Genomic DNA, 13,514 nt, shown 5'->3' on the forward strand with positions numbered 1-13,514 from the left:
ATGTACTGTTCTAAATCCAGCTACTTTGATGCCAGTGGATTTAGAAGAGGAGGGGGGAGTGGGAGTAGTAGACATGTCTGATCCAGTTGCAAATCATAACTGTCATGAATTGATGATTGCAGAAACAAAAGGGTTACCAAATGTTACTGAAACACCATTAACTAATCCTGATGCTGAGTATTTTGTAGATGGCTCCAGATGGTGGAATGACGAACAAGGACACTTTGTCACCGGGTATGCGGTAATCCAGGATGGTAAGGTAATCATACAAAAACCACTCCCATCTTGTGCGTCTGCACAGGAGGCGGAGTTGAAGGCACTCACTGACGCATGTACAATGGGTAAGGGACTGAGAATAAATTGTTACACTGATTCCAGGTATGCTTTCGGGGTAGCACATGATTTTGGTGTTATCTGGAAAACTAGGGGATTTCTGACTTCCTCGGGCAAACCAATTAAAAATTCAGAAGCAGTACAGAGCCTCATAGAGGCTCTAGAGCTGCCCACAGAGGTAGCCATTGTTAAAGTGCCAGCCCATGTGAAGCAAGATGATCCGCTGGCTGTGGGAAATGCTCAAGCAGACCAAGCAGCCAAACAAGCAGCCGGTCTGCCGCTCCTGACATTGTTTTTTCCAACTATGCCAGATTTGTCGCTCTTGCAGGAATTACAGGCCCAGATAACGCCTCAAGACAAAAAGGTATGGATGGAGGCGGGGGCTACGAAGACAGAAGAGCTCTGGCAGGTAAATGGCAGAACATGTTTGCCTCGGAGTTTGTATCCGATGATGGCCAATTTAGCACATGGCCCTACTCATTTGTCGAAAGGAGCTATGAGCGCACTAGTGTTAGAACATTGGTTTGCACCTGGAATTCAGACCCTCTTTGAAAAGTTTGTTCAGGGTTGTCTTACATGTGCCAGACATAACCCTGGGAGGTTTGTAAAGACCCCCAAGAAACACACTCCCAAACCCTTGTACCCGTTTCAAAGAGTGCAGGTGGATTACATCCAGCTACCCAAGGTGAGCACATATGAGTATGTCCTTGTAGCCATTGATGTATTCTCAGGCTGGCCAGAAGCTTGGCCAGTAACTACAGCTACAGCCAAAAATACTGCTAAGAAAATATTGTCAGAGGTGGTCTGCAGATATGGGATTCCAGAGGTAATAGAGTCAGACAGAGGTACCCACTTCACTGGGGAGATAATGGGACACATACTGAAGACCCTAGGGATCACACAAGCCCTGCACACTCCCTATCACCCGGAAAGCAGCGGAAAGGTGGAAAGACTTAATGGGACAATTAAATTAAAATTGCAAAAGTATTTAGACTCACACAGTTCTATGAACTGGGTAGAAGCTTTGCCAGTAGTATTATATGCCATCCGCACTACTCCTACTGGACAAGAAAAGCTTAGTCCGTTTGAAATTTTGTTTGGTTCTGCACCAAGGACAGGGTTATATTTTCCACAGCAGCTGCAAGCAGACTACTCTACCCTGACTTCATATTTGGTGGAATTGCATGAACATCTGTCAAAGGTGCATTCACGTGTTTTCTCTTCTATACCAGATCCTAATTCTCTTGAAGGTACACATTCTCTAGTTCCTGGAGATTGGGTAGTCCTGAAGAGGCATGTAAGAAAGACCCTGGAGCCAAGGTTTGACGGTCCATATCAGGTGCAACTGACCACACCCACCGCCGTCAAGCTGAACGGGAGACCAGTCTGGGTCCATGCAAGTCACTGCAAAAAGGTTCTGAAGACAGACAGTCACGAACAGGAAAGCAGCCCTACAGTTGTGAAAGGAGGAAAACATACAAATTCCATTTGGCAACTACATCAACAGACTGCCAAGCAGCTGAATACTACTGACTGTTGGATATGCTCTCATATCCCTGCCAACTACAAGGGAATCCCTCTGATAGGTGTTCCAATCTCTATGAATGATTTGAATCTCACAGACTATAGCTATGATGTTCAAATAGATGTAGATCACACCTCACATAATGCTGTTTCTGATCAAGGGATATACTTAGAGATTACTGGTATAATCTCTCCGCCCACTATATGTTTGGGGCCTATGTTTGTGAACCATATAGCTAAGATAAAGGGCCGTTTTGTCAGTTTACCACAGATATATGTGGGGGAAACAGATTGTAGAAATGCTACTCTGATATTCAATATGGAATTTAGGAAGACTTCATGTGACATAGTTAATACTAACTGTAATAGTTTGTGTTTCTGTCCAACTATGAAAGTTTCTTGTGCCCCAGGTGTGCCTGTCCAGAAAAGAAGGACAAGGACAAATGGACTTGTAAGACGAAATTGTATGATAATATGATATGGTTTCAGGGATGGCTGGGACATCACGGCAGGATGATTCCCAAAGTCCTGAAACAAGGACTATATTACATTTGTGGTAACAGAGCCTACTCATGGCTCCCTATGGGGGCATGGGGCAACTGTACCATAGGAAGAGTTGTCCCAGCCATCAGACGACGCACAAACATTTCACTTACTGATGCCCCTGAAACTCTTCTTGGGATGACTAGAAACAAACGAGAGTTATTCACATCAGCAGATAAAGCCTGGATGTGGTTCCCTTCTTGGACAGGTTGGGGAATTGAGTTAGCAAATAAATTAAACAAATATGCAAATATCATGGATGGAATTATTAATGAGACCACAAGTTCAATCCATGCCCTTAATGAGGAACTGGCACAAGTCAGGAAAGTGGCTCTCCAAAATAGGATGGCCTTAGACTACCTCCTAGCTATAGAGGGTGGGACTTGTGCTATCATAGGAGAAGAATGCTGCACCTGGGTTGAAGATTCACATGATCCCATAGAGGCCCACATGAATAAGGTAAAGGAATTGCAACAAAAAGCTAGAGACATAGCTAAAGAAGGATGGAACCCCTTCTCTTGGATGGGGTCTATAGGTGTCTGGTTCAACAATATGATCTCTGATTTACTGAAGCCCATAGTGGTAGTGATAGGCCTGGTTTTGATACTGCTAATTGCTTGGAAATTACTAATGTTGTGTATTTCTCATTGCAGTAGGGGAAATTCCCTCCCTTGAAAATAGATGACACAACAGCCCTGGAGATGACAGTCTGAAGCTCCTGTGCTGCGATGTATCCCTAGTTGCTGTTGTCATCCACTTAGATAGTGTGTTTGTGTGTAGTATGTGGTTTTAATAAAATGTATGCTTAATCAAATGACAACTACTAGACAGGCTGGAATCGATGCTTGCATCGCATGGTCTATGCAGCTTATCTGTATACTCTGTGAAGTACGGGCTGTCTAAGGGGTCATTTGTTTGTTTAGGCAGGTTAGTAGTTAGCAAGACACACATGATACAATGAAGCCTTCAGAAGGAAGAAAACGTCTACCACGTGAACAGAAAAATGAAAAAAAGGAGGGAAATGTTAAGGAAATTATCCAGCTTCTACTATGGATATAAAAGTGATTTTCATTTTATCTGTATACATGATATAATTTGCTGACATTTGAAAAGAAAACTATAGAAGAAGTGAACTGTGTGTGTTAAGATAAGATAACATTTGTACTACTCCTTGTAATTTTGCCTCTTTTGCTTAAAATTCTAAACCCATTAGTTAACACATTTTTTGTAAAGTGAAACTTGAAAAATAACTAACCAATCAATAGATGGATTCAAAAGCCATTATTGAAATGTCTGTAAACCAATCATGTTTTACTTTGAGGGGTTACACCCTGTGAACTGTGTATAAATAAAGGGTGCAGGACACTTTCACTTTAGGGTCCTGACAAGGTTTTGAACTATACTCAGACTTCTGTCATTTTCCTCCGTCGACGTCATTCACCTGAACACGAGGCAACGATCATCACGTGGCTGACCTTTGGCCTGCCGCAACACGTGTATAAGTGGAAAAAAATAAGGGCCTATTTGCCATCCAGCAGTGCAGTTATATGTTCTAAAGCCCTTTTTGGCGTGTATTAGTGGAAAAACAATATTTATTATTTGCCGTTCAGTGGTGCAGTTATATGTTCTAAAGCATTTTGTGGTGTGTATAAGTGGAAAAAAATAAGGGCCTATTTGTCGTTCAGCGGTGCAGTTATATGTTCTAAAGCCCTTTTTGGCATGTAATAAGGGCTTATTAGCTTATTTATTTGATCTAACAGTATGTCAGACAGAGAAGTTCCAAGCTCTGCACAGGGGAGTGGCAGAGGCCTAAATGTTTCTGGCACAAGCACAGGTAGCAGCAGAGTAAGGGAGCGTGGCAGCAGGAGTTGCAGCAAGAGGGCTGAGCTCCCGGTGTCATCTAGCGGTCGTGTCTTGACCAGCAACACAGCGGTACTTGAATGGTTGACTTGGTCATCCACTTCGTCCCAAGTGACATCAGACACCCCTAGCCAAGAGTCGGTGGGTTCGTCAGACACTTAGTTGGCATGGCCCAGGAGCAGGCCCTGTGCCCTCACCTGTCCTCAACCTGCCTCTGTCCTTTTCTGTTCCCTCAGCCAGAAAAGTATTATATGCTGTGGGCTCAGCTCCACTATACAGAGAGGACGAGCTACTAGAGGACAGCCAGTAGCTACTAGCCAGCTAAGATGTGGAGGAGACATCCACTGCTTCCTCCGGTAGGCGGGCAAGTAGTGATAAGGAGAGTAGCATGAGAACTGGGGTTGCGAGCAGTCAGACTCCTGACCCAGAGACCGTTGAGGAGGACATCAGTGACGTGCAGACAGTACTTGATCATGATTATGATGTAGCTGATTGCACTTGGGAGCCGGGTGAATTAGGGGCTCATCATCATCGGCAGAAGAGGGTGGCAGTTTGCTCGTAAGGCAGCGGCGGAGCCAGCAAGTCGCTAGCGTGGCCGGGAGTCAGCAGGGTGGTAGCAGTGGGAGGTCGGAGCCTAACATGCCCGGGGTAGACCACTCGGTTCACAGGAGCCTACCTTCCCGGAACATAGTGGTGCAGGGGTTCATGGAAGCAGCGCCGGTAACAATCAGTCAGTGCGGAGTGTTGGGGGTAAAATCACTTAGTCAGCGGTGTGGCAGTTTTTTGTTAAGTCGCCGGAGGAGGTGAACATGGCCATTTGTAGAATCTGTGGGCAGTAGGTGAAGCGTGGCCAGGGTGTCGTGGTCCAGCCTGCCGCAGCAACCGCTGCATCACCCAATGCATTACCCACGATTTCAGGCAGCCAAGGCTCCACCACCTCAGCCGAAGGGAGCTGTCTGTCCTTCCCATCATCGGCTGGTCCTGATGCCCCTGGCCTCCTGCTCCTCCTTCTACTCGTCAGTCATTCCGTCAGCAATTGATCACTGAAGCGATTGCCAAGAGACAACAGTATGCATGCACTCATCCAACGGCACAGAACCTGAATGTGCTCCTGGCCAAGTTGCTGGACTCTGCACCTTTCAGAGAATTCATGGCTTGTGCTGAACCGAGGTGGAGAGTCCCAAGCCGTTATTTCTTTCCAAAAAAGGCAGTACCAGCCATGCACACGTATGTAGTACAGAATTTGGGCCAGTCCTTGAGCCTGTCGGTGTCTGCCAAAGTGCACGGCAGCACAGATTTATGGAGCTGTAACTACGGTCAGGGACAATACATGTCCTTTACAGCCCACTGGGTTAATGTGGTTCCTGCACAGCCACACCAGCAACTTGGCCAGGTGACGCCGCCTCCGCCTCCACATTCTTACACCGTTGGTCCTGTGGCAATGTTCGCCTCTACCTCCTCATCCTCCACCATGTTCTCAGCCTTCATTGCAGGGACAATTCACAGTGCCCCTCCAGCATACCACATGTGCAGGGCAAGGCAGTGTCACGATGTTCTGCACCTCATTTTCTGGGGCATCCGGAGTCACACAGGGGAGGAACTGCTCCGTGTCCTTCATCAAGAAATCGAATCCTGGCTTTCTCCGCGACAACTCAAAATCGAAACCATGGTGAACGACAATGGGAAGAACATGGTGTCGGTACTGCATTAAGGAGGGCTGAGCCATGCGCCCTGCATGGCACATGTGTTCACTCTGGTTGTCAAGCGGTTCCTGAAGTCTTCCACTCATCTGCAAGACATCCTAAAAATGGCCAGGAAACTTTCCATGCACTTCAGCCACTCGTACACCGCAAAGCACACCCTTCTTGAGCTACAGCAGCAGAAAAGCATCCCCCAACATAGGCTGATATGCAATGTTTCCACCTGTTGAACCCCCCACATTTCTTGATGATCTAAGCGGACAGGAGTACTCCCCTGTGTAACTTCGATGTCAGCTAGTGGCAGCTCATGCGTGAAACCTGCCATTTGAGGAGGCCACGTTATTTGTCAGTCGCCAGGACTACAGGATGAACAACGTCATTCCACTGCTTCATGTACTGGAACAGATGCTGGTAAATCTGGCTGGTCAGGTGACTCGAGATATGGCGCCTAGATCTCACGGGCACATGAGACTTGTGGGGGCTGAACTGGAGGAGGAGAAGGACTTTGGAGCACAAGCAATGTGTAGCAAAATGGGTGGTTAGTCTACACAGGTGACAGGAGAGGAGGAGAAGGAGCAGCCAGAGGAGTTACAGGGCGATGAGGAAGATGAGGCAGAGGACCCAGACACACCGTGGCAGTATGCAGTGGAGATGGAGGCAGGGAGTCCCTCCGAATCACTTGCACAAGTGGCCCATGCATGCTCAGTTACTTGTGTAGTGATAGCCGAATTGTCATCATTCGGCAGAGGGATGACTTCTGGCTCTCCACCTTGTTGGACCCTCGCTATCAGTCCAAAATTGGGGCCTTTTTTACACCCACTGAGATGGAGGACAAATTGAACTACTATAGAGACATCCTATGTAGTCAGTTGGCCGCTGCCTATCTGCGCCATCGTTCATCCTCTCACAGGTATAAACCGGTGGGCCTCTGTGCTCACGTTCCTCTGGCATGGCTACTGTGGCAGGGTGGGGTGGGGGGGGGGGGTAGGAGCAGTTCTAGAGTCACTGATGACCAGCTTTCTTCACCCGCTTGAGAAGAAACTACTCACCAGCAGCAGTTAGACCTGGAGCAGGACCTGAACCAGCAGGTGGTGGCATGCTTGGACAGAACCCTATCACCGCACATTGGATATCCGCTGGACTACTAGGCAGACCAACTGGATTTGTGGTCGCAACTGGAAAGTTTTCCCTGGAAAAGCTGTCCTGCCTGGCCAGTAGTGTGGCATCAGAGCGGGTGTTTAGTGCGGCGGGGGCCATAGTTACCCCAAGAAGAACTCGCTTGTCCACCAAATGTGGAGAGACTGACCTTTTTTAAGATGAATCAGGTGTTGATCAGCCAGGATTTCCACCCACCAATGCCTGATGCATCAGACTAGATCATCCATGGTGCCACACCAACACTTATAGAGACCGGTTACTTCTGGCTACCTGCTTCAGCTACTATTCTGATGCTGCAACCCGCTCCACCCCACTCTATCACCAGGTCACTCTTTTGTCTCCTGATACTGCTGCCACCTCCACACTATGTCACCTTGCCACTTTGTGGTCTCCTGATGCGGCTGCCACCTTCACACTATGTCACCGGGTCAGTCTGTGGTGTCCTGATGCTGTTGCCACCTCTACACTATGTCACCTTGCCACTTTGTGGTCTCCTGATGCTGCTGCCACCTCCACACTATGTCCCCTTGCCACTCTGTGGTCTCCTGATGCTGCTGCCACATCCACACTGTCATTGTGCCACTCTGTGGCCTCCTGATGCTGCTGCCACCTCCACACTATGTCACCTTGTCACTCTGTGGTCTCCTGATGCTGCTGCCACCTCCACACTATGTCACCTTGCCACTCTGTGGTCTCCTGATGCTGCTGCTGCCACATCCACACTGTCATTGTGCCACTCTGTGGCCTCCTGATGCTGCTACCACCTCCATACTGTCATTGGGGCACTCTGTGGACTTATAATGCTGTTCCCACCCTCCCCACTTCATGACTGGGCCACCATTTTGCCTTTCGGCCTGGCTGACATCATCATTTATTTGACCCATCTTCTGATCTATCAGAAGGAATGAAAAATGAGACTGCTGTTAATCCATTCATAAACTTCTAGCGGCAGTACATAGTCAATGGCTCAACATAGTCAAATGAAAAGATGCTCTAGCTCTGATTGGATACTGTCAAAAATGGCAGGGACACACCCCCAACTGGTAATACCCATCTGGATGTTTATTACAGAATCCAATCATTTCATGACGCTGCGGCTGATTGATACAAAGTAGCGGTAAATCAAGGGCGGCTAGATGAGGGCACATTTTTTGCACAGTGCAATGAAAAGGACAGCCTACAAGTCATGAGTATAAAGACATTGGAAATTAGCCTTGTGCTTCTGTGCAGTGACCCGCATCTGCTATGTTTTTACATGGAATAAAGCTACAATTGGAAAAGGAACTAGTGAGTGCCGCTTTTCTTTTGCTCTCTTGTCTGAAATGATTGGACTTTATCCGGCTGAGCACCACCGTAAGTACCGCATGAGAAGCCATAGCAGTTGCTGGCAGTTTATTCATAACTTCTAGCAGGAATAGTAAAGGATTGGCACAACATAGAGTCATGAGAATAGATGCTTCTGAATTGTTATTACTCGGTGGATGCAAGTATAGACTTGTCAGGAGAAGACACAGACAAGGGGTAGTTCTAAAAGTGTTCCCTATCCATAGCATAGGGGATAGCCATCTTATTGATGGGTGTACATCTTCTGGGACCCCCACTGATCATGATAATGGGGATTCTGTTCCCCTAAATGAATGCCGACACCTAATTTATTCTGCATGGGACTGCCAGAGATAGCTGAGCATAGGAAAAGGCTGGCACCTCAAAATGATGTCCTAGGGGCATAGTTATAAGGGGTGCAGAGGTAGCAGTTGCTACTGGGTCCAGGAGCCTAAGGGGGCCCAAAGACCCTTGTGGTGCATAAGAAGACACCAGTATTATAGAAAGTGCATGCTGGTCAAGTTACACCTCAGGCTAGAGGGAAGGGGTTAGGTCCACATTTTGGGGGCGGCGTTTAAATGTTTGCCTCAGGCAGCACGAAGGCTATGTGCTTCCCTACCCCTGGCTACAAAGCACTGAGGGAAGGGGGGCCCAAGATGAACCCTTTCACCAGGCCCCATGAGCCTTTAGCTATGCTCCTGGGTTGACCCATAGAAACCCGAGTCTGTTGCTGGTTGAACCTATGTGACAAGGAGGAAACATATAGCTGCAGTAGAGCAGACCCATCTAGATACTTCAATAAGATATTCCAGCGTATTGCTCATAAAAATGAATGGAAAATGACTATGCTCTACCGATGCAGGGGAAAACTTATCAAGCATGAAACATGCATAGCACGTAAGCAGCAATCCATCACTGCTTGCCATGCCCGTCTTATCTATATGCCAGTTGTGTTTCAGATATGTCGCTAGCAATAACACAAGATAAAACGTAATGATGGAGAATAGACAAGGGACCACAAACTAGCAGAAAAGCAATGCCTCAACGTGAATGCCTTGATTCCAAGCTAAGATTAAGAACGCCGAGCCTGCTTCCTTAGAGCTCCTTGGCAAGCGGCCAGAAACAGCATCAATTAAATGATTGCCAACTTTATAAAAAAAATAAAAAAATTCCCGACAAGATTTAGTGGTCTTGCCTGTCCTTAGCCGCCCCTGTCCTGAAGGATTTTGGGTACATTTTTCATTAAGAAAATAATTACTTCTAACCTGGCAGTTCAGTATCTAACTAATAACATTAACGATGAGAGCAGTGGAGTGGCTTGGCTCGCCAGCGAGAATCAAACTGTGAGTGACTAAGCAGTCTCTGTGTGTATAATTATTCCTCGCTCTAATGTGTAGGAAAGATGGAGAGCGTGCTCGCTGCCCTCCGCTCAGATCTTAATGCTTCCAGCACATTATGTTCTCCATATTCATGTTCAATTTAATTCTTAGAAATCTGCGAGAGCGATTATGAACCTGTGCAAAACGCAAGAACAAGTGGAATGTGCAATTCAAAAGCCATATAACAAAGAAAAAGTGAACTATTTGCAGAGACGGTTCGGAAAATGCTGGTAAGAAGCACTAGAACGAGCGGTGAAAACCATGAGGACCTTATCTAGTGATAGATTAGTCACAGGATGCTTGGTATTACTGTGGAATGCCCGGTGGTCTATAGAAGACATTTACATTCCGTTATGGTAAAAAGATTGATTAAGGCATGTACAGTAGCACATAGAGAGTACAAATCCGCTGCTAACTACAGCAGAATGTTTAGTGGACTACCCAAAATCTGTATATCAAAAATGTAAACTGCAATGGAACCAGGTTAACTCCACCCTCGATGTACAATCTAAGATGCATGCAATTCCCTAATGTTTATGCAAAGCACCTATAAACTAGAGGACTTTAGAGGGTTACTGACTCGAAAACTATTTTCTGAAAGGAGGTCACCTTGCCTCAGTGATGCTGAAACCCTAGGTGGTCAGATGATATCTGAAGGGGAAGCTGTGAGTAGCCACACACATACAAACAGCAATGTAAGGGCAATGTAGGATTAAATATCTGTAGGCTGGTGTAACTTGATCACAAGTTCAAACCGTACTACTTTACTGAACATGACTCCATATACAGAGGCACAAAAACGTAATGGTTGCAGTTACTATAAGAAGCACAATGCACTTAATGGCCTCCATTACGACTCAGTGTCACAATAGGTGACACTATCATCCAAATGTTGCAGGTTTTAATGGAATTTAACAATGAGCAAACAGGTCTTTTACGGCATTGGGTGTGTAACCACTGTGTCAGCCAACAGATTTGACTTTGGGCTACTCCTAAGAGTGTCATCCTGGCAGTCTCCTGGTAATCACTCTTTAACCAGAAGTTTGTACATGGGCAGACAAACAAATACAACACACACTTTTTCAGGAACTTGCAAGCTAGGAACCTAATGCTCAGGCACCTTCTCATAGGGGAGGGTCCCTTAAGTACCCAAAAGGCGACCAACCATTGACTGGTGTAAATTTAGGGTGTGTGCGCTGGCCCTTTAAGAATCAGGAGGAGTGGGCATGAGTGCCCTATGGGCAGTGGGGAGAGGACTTACTGGCAAAAAGAAGGCTGCGGGTATAAAGCCTTGGAGGACAAAACTGCAGTCCATTGTGCTTTGAAATGGAGGGGAATCTCGAACAGGGAACCCACCTCAATCACATCCACATTCTCTAATAGAAAATACCCACTTTTAGAAGCTTCTACTGAATACAAATCCTGTCTATTAGTGTTTGATATGATACAGAGGGCATCTATTTTGCCATAGCCTCAAATGTGTGTATAATTCAAGACTAGAGAGATGTAGCAGAGCAGAATCTGTCATTTATGGAGCTACAGTAGATTGAAAACTTTAGATAACATTTCATGACATCTTGAAAAGTTGCAGCAGATTACAAATTCAGCTAATACATCTGAGCACTCCAGTTCTGCTAATTCTACATTTTACTAGGGTTAAAGGGATTTCCCAGCTGGACAAACACTGGTGACTATAAGCCCAGACTGTTTTAAAAACTGACCTCCACCAATCTCCCATCTATGCCGTTCCGCTGCCCTGGTATTCACTACTCTCTACCTCCCTCTCCCATCTTGGCACACAGGAAATGCCCTCTCTGCCAATCAAAGACGGCAGCGGTGTCCTGCCTCAGCAAATGATTGGCTGAGTGAGTATTTCTTGCATGTTGAGATGGGAGCGGAGGCACAGAGCAGTGGGGATCTGGGCAGCCTTGAAACGGCAGCAGCAGGGGTTATGTAGAGGTATCTGTTCTTCTATATACTTAAGCCTGTTATTTACATGGCCGCCACTGCTCCGCTCCCCTGTCCTGCTCCACAGGTTCCCGCCAGAGTGGACCTGCCTATAATTCCCCTCCTCTTTGTGGCAGGCTAGCCACCAGGGTAGCTCTGTCCATCCATGCACGCTGTGGCCTGCTTTCTGACTCAGCCCCTCTTTCTTTGCACTCCCCCAGCTCTTATAGGGCCAGCTTGCATGCACGTTAGTTTACAGTAGCCAATGCTGGTTATCTGTGGGTACCTAAGGCAACGTCCGCAATGGGAGAGTGCTTGAGCTGTAGGCTACCTAGCTTGCTAGTTACTGCAAAGGTGTGCATTATTTGTTTGTCTGCCAATGTACTGACTTTTGTCTGGATATTGACCTACCGCTGCCTGACCTCCGTATTGCCCCTTTGCTGCCTGTTCTGACCTTGGACTGCTTATTAGATTGCTCATATTCTGCCTGCCCTGACTATGGCCTGTCCCTGATTACGGCTTTGCCTGATCGCTAGGTTAGCTGTCAGTCAAACAGAGACCACCCCAAGAGGTGGCGGCCTAGTGGTTCCCCTGCAATGAAGTCCAGATCCCTGTGCAGGAGTTAAATGGTGAAAACCATGGGTCTGCCAGGATAATGCCCCTAGGACTAGCCCAAAATCAAATCTGTTGGTTAACACAGTGGTTCCATGTCTACTGCTCTAACAAAGCCACTCACCAATTATTGTGACACTGGAAACCTCTTTCATAGCTAGACGAAAATAGAAAAATGATGTGATCAGTCTTATCAGCACTTGGATATAGGAGGACTGATGGAAGCATGCACCTCATTGGTGTATTCTGGGTAAGAAGTAACTGTAAGGTTTCTTATACCAGTCACCGCATGCTTCATTCTTGGCATTCTCTTTGGAGTGGATTGTAAGGCCATGAGGAATTCTCGGCACTACAACCTGGACATATATTTTTAATTTTCTCTTGCAGTCAGCATAACTAAAAGTTGAATTCATTACTCTAAGCTTTCATTATAGGACTTTACAACACACAAGGCCGACATCTGCGCCTTACTTTATAATTCTACCGAGACAGGCAGGCAGCCAAGAGTCTGGAGGAGAACGGTAGGCTGTTTCAGAGGTGGTATGGTAGCAGAAATGATAATTAATGATTTTTTTTCTTTTTATATTTTAATAGCATGCACAATGTGGAGGAGGACAGTTAAAGGAGGGTGACCTTCAAGAAGGGGAGGCATATCTACATGGAACAGTATCAAAATTGATATGATGCAAATATAAAATAAGACTAGATAGAAGGATGGATAGAAATCGATAACCATTGAGCTGGAAATGAAAGGGGCTCAATGTGAATTAAAGCCTATGGGTTTATGCAGATAGAGAAACCACATGCAGGGACCCTTCATAGCAGAACATGGAACTTTACTATGGACCCATGAGCCTCCAGTTTTACATAGAACATAGGCACAACGGCTCCCTATAAACTCAAAGGTGCACAGTGAAGACAATGGGTCCTGAATGATGGATGCTTGCAACATGGATACATAATAGAGCTGGATGTATGAGCCTAAACTCCAGCATTCCAGGGGCATTCAAGGAGTTTGGGAAACCAAAAACTGGGTTGTTATTTTGGGTAGTAAAATGAAATTTATGATCAGGATCAGTACGTACATTAAAGTCCACTTTTTACAACCATTTTTATATCATTGCACCAAATACAT

The 13,514-nt window shown here is 46.2% G+C and overlaps 1 protein-coding gene across 3 annotated transcripts; it reads left to right on the top strand.

Annotated features, from left to right (window-relative positions):
* Positions 1–311: 311 nt before the first annotated feature.
* Positions 312–3,311, top strand: LOC122945588. 3 transcript variants are annotated; one of them, XM_044304671.1, is made up of 2 exons: positions 312–341; positions 1,566–3,311. In XM_044304671.1, exons 1-2 carry the CDS (start codon positions 338–340, stop codon positions 2,333–2,335), a joined length of 774 nt encoding a protein of 257 aa, XP_044160606.1. In that variant the 5' UTR covers positions 312–337; the 3' UTR covers positions 2,336–3,311. The 3 variants fall into 3 exon arrangements, 2 of the variants coding, with proteins under 2 accessions (XP_044160606.1, XP_044160605.1); XR_006391124.1 differs by lacking the exon at positions 312–341 and adding an exon at positions 508–1,018; XM_044304670.1 differs by lacking the exon at positions 312–341 and adding an exon at positions 508–742.
* Positions 3,312–13,514: the final 10,203 nt, after the last annotated feature.

Source organism: Bufo gargarizans, chromosome 8 (assembly GCF_014858855.1).
Source record: "Bufo gargarizans isolate SCDJY-AF-19 chromosome 8, ASM1485885v1, whole genome shotgun sequence".
Lineage (NCBI taxonomy): Eukaryota > Metazoa > Chordata > Amphibia > Anura > Bufonidae > Bufo > Bufo gargarizans.

Coding starts and splice junctions, on each gene's coding strand:
- LOC122945588 (XM_044304670.1), top strand. CDS start 700: ATGGATGGAGGCGGGGGCTACGAAGACAGAAGAGCTCTGGCAG. Junction 743..1,565: donor AGACAGAAGAGCTCTGGCAG/GTAAATGGCAGA, acceptor CTTCTATACCAG/ATCCTAATTCTCTTGAAGGT.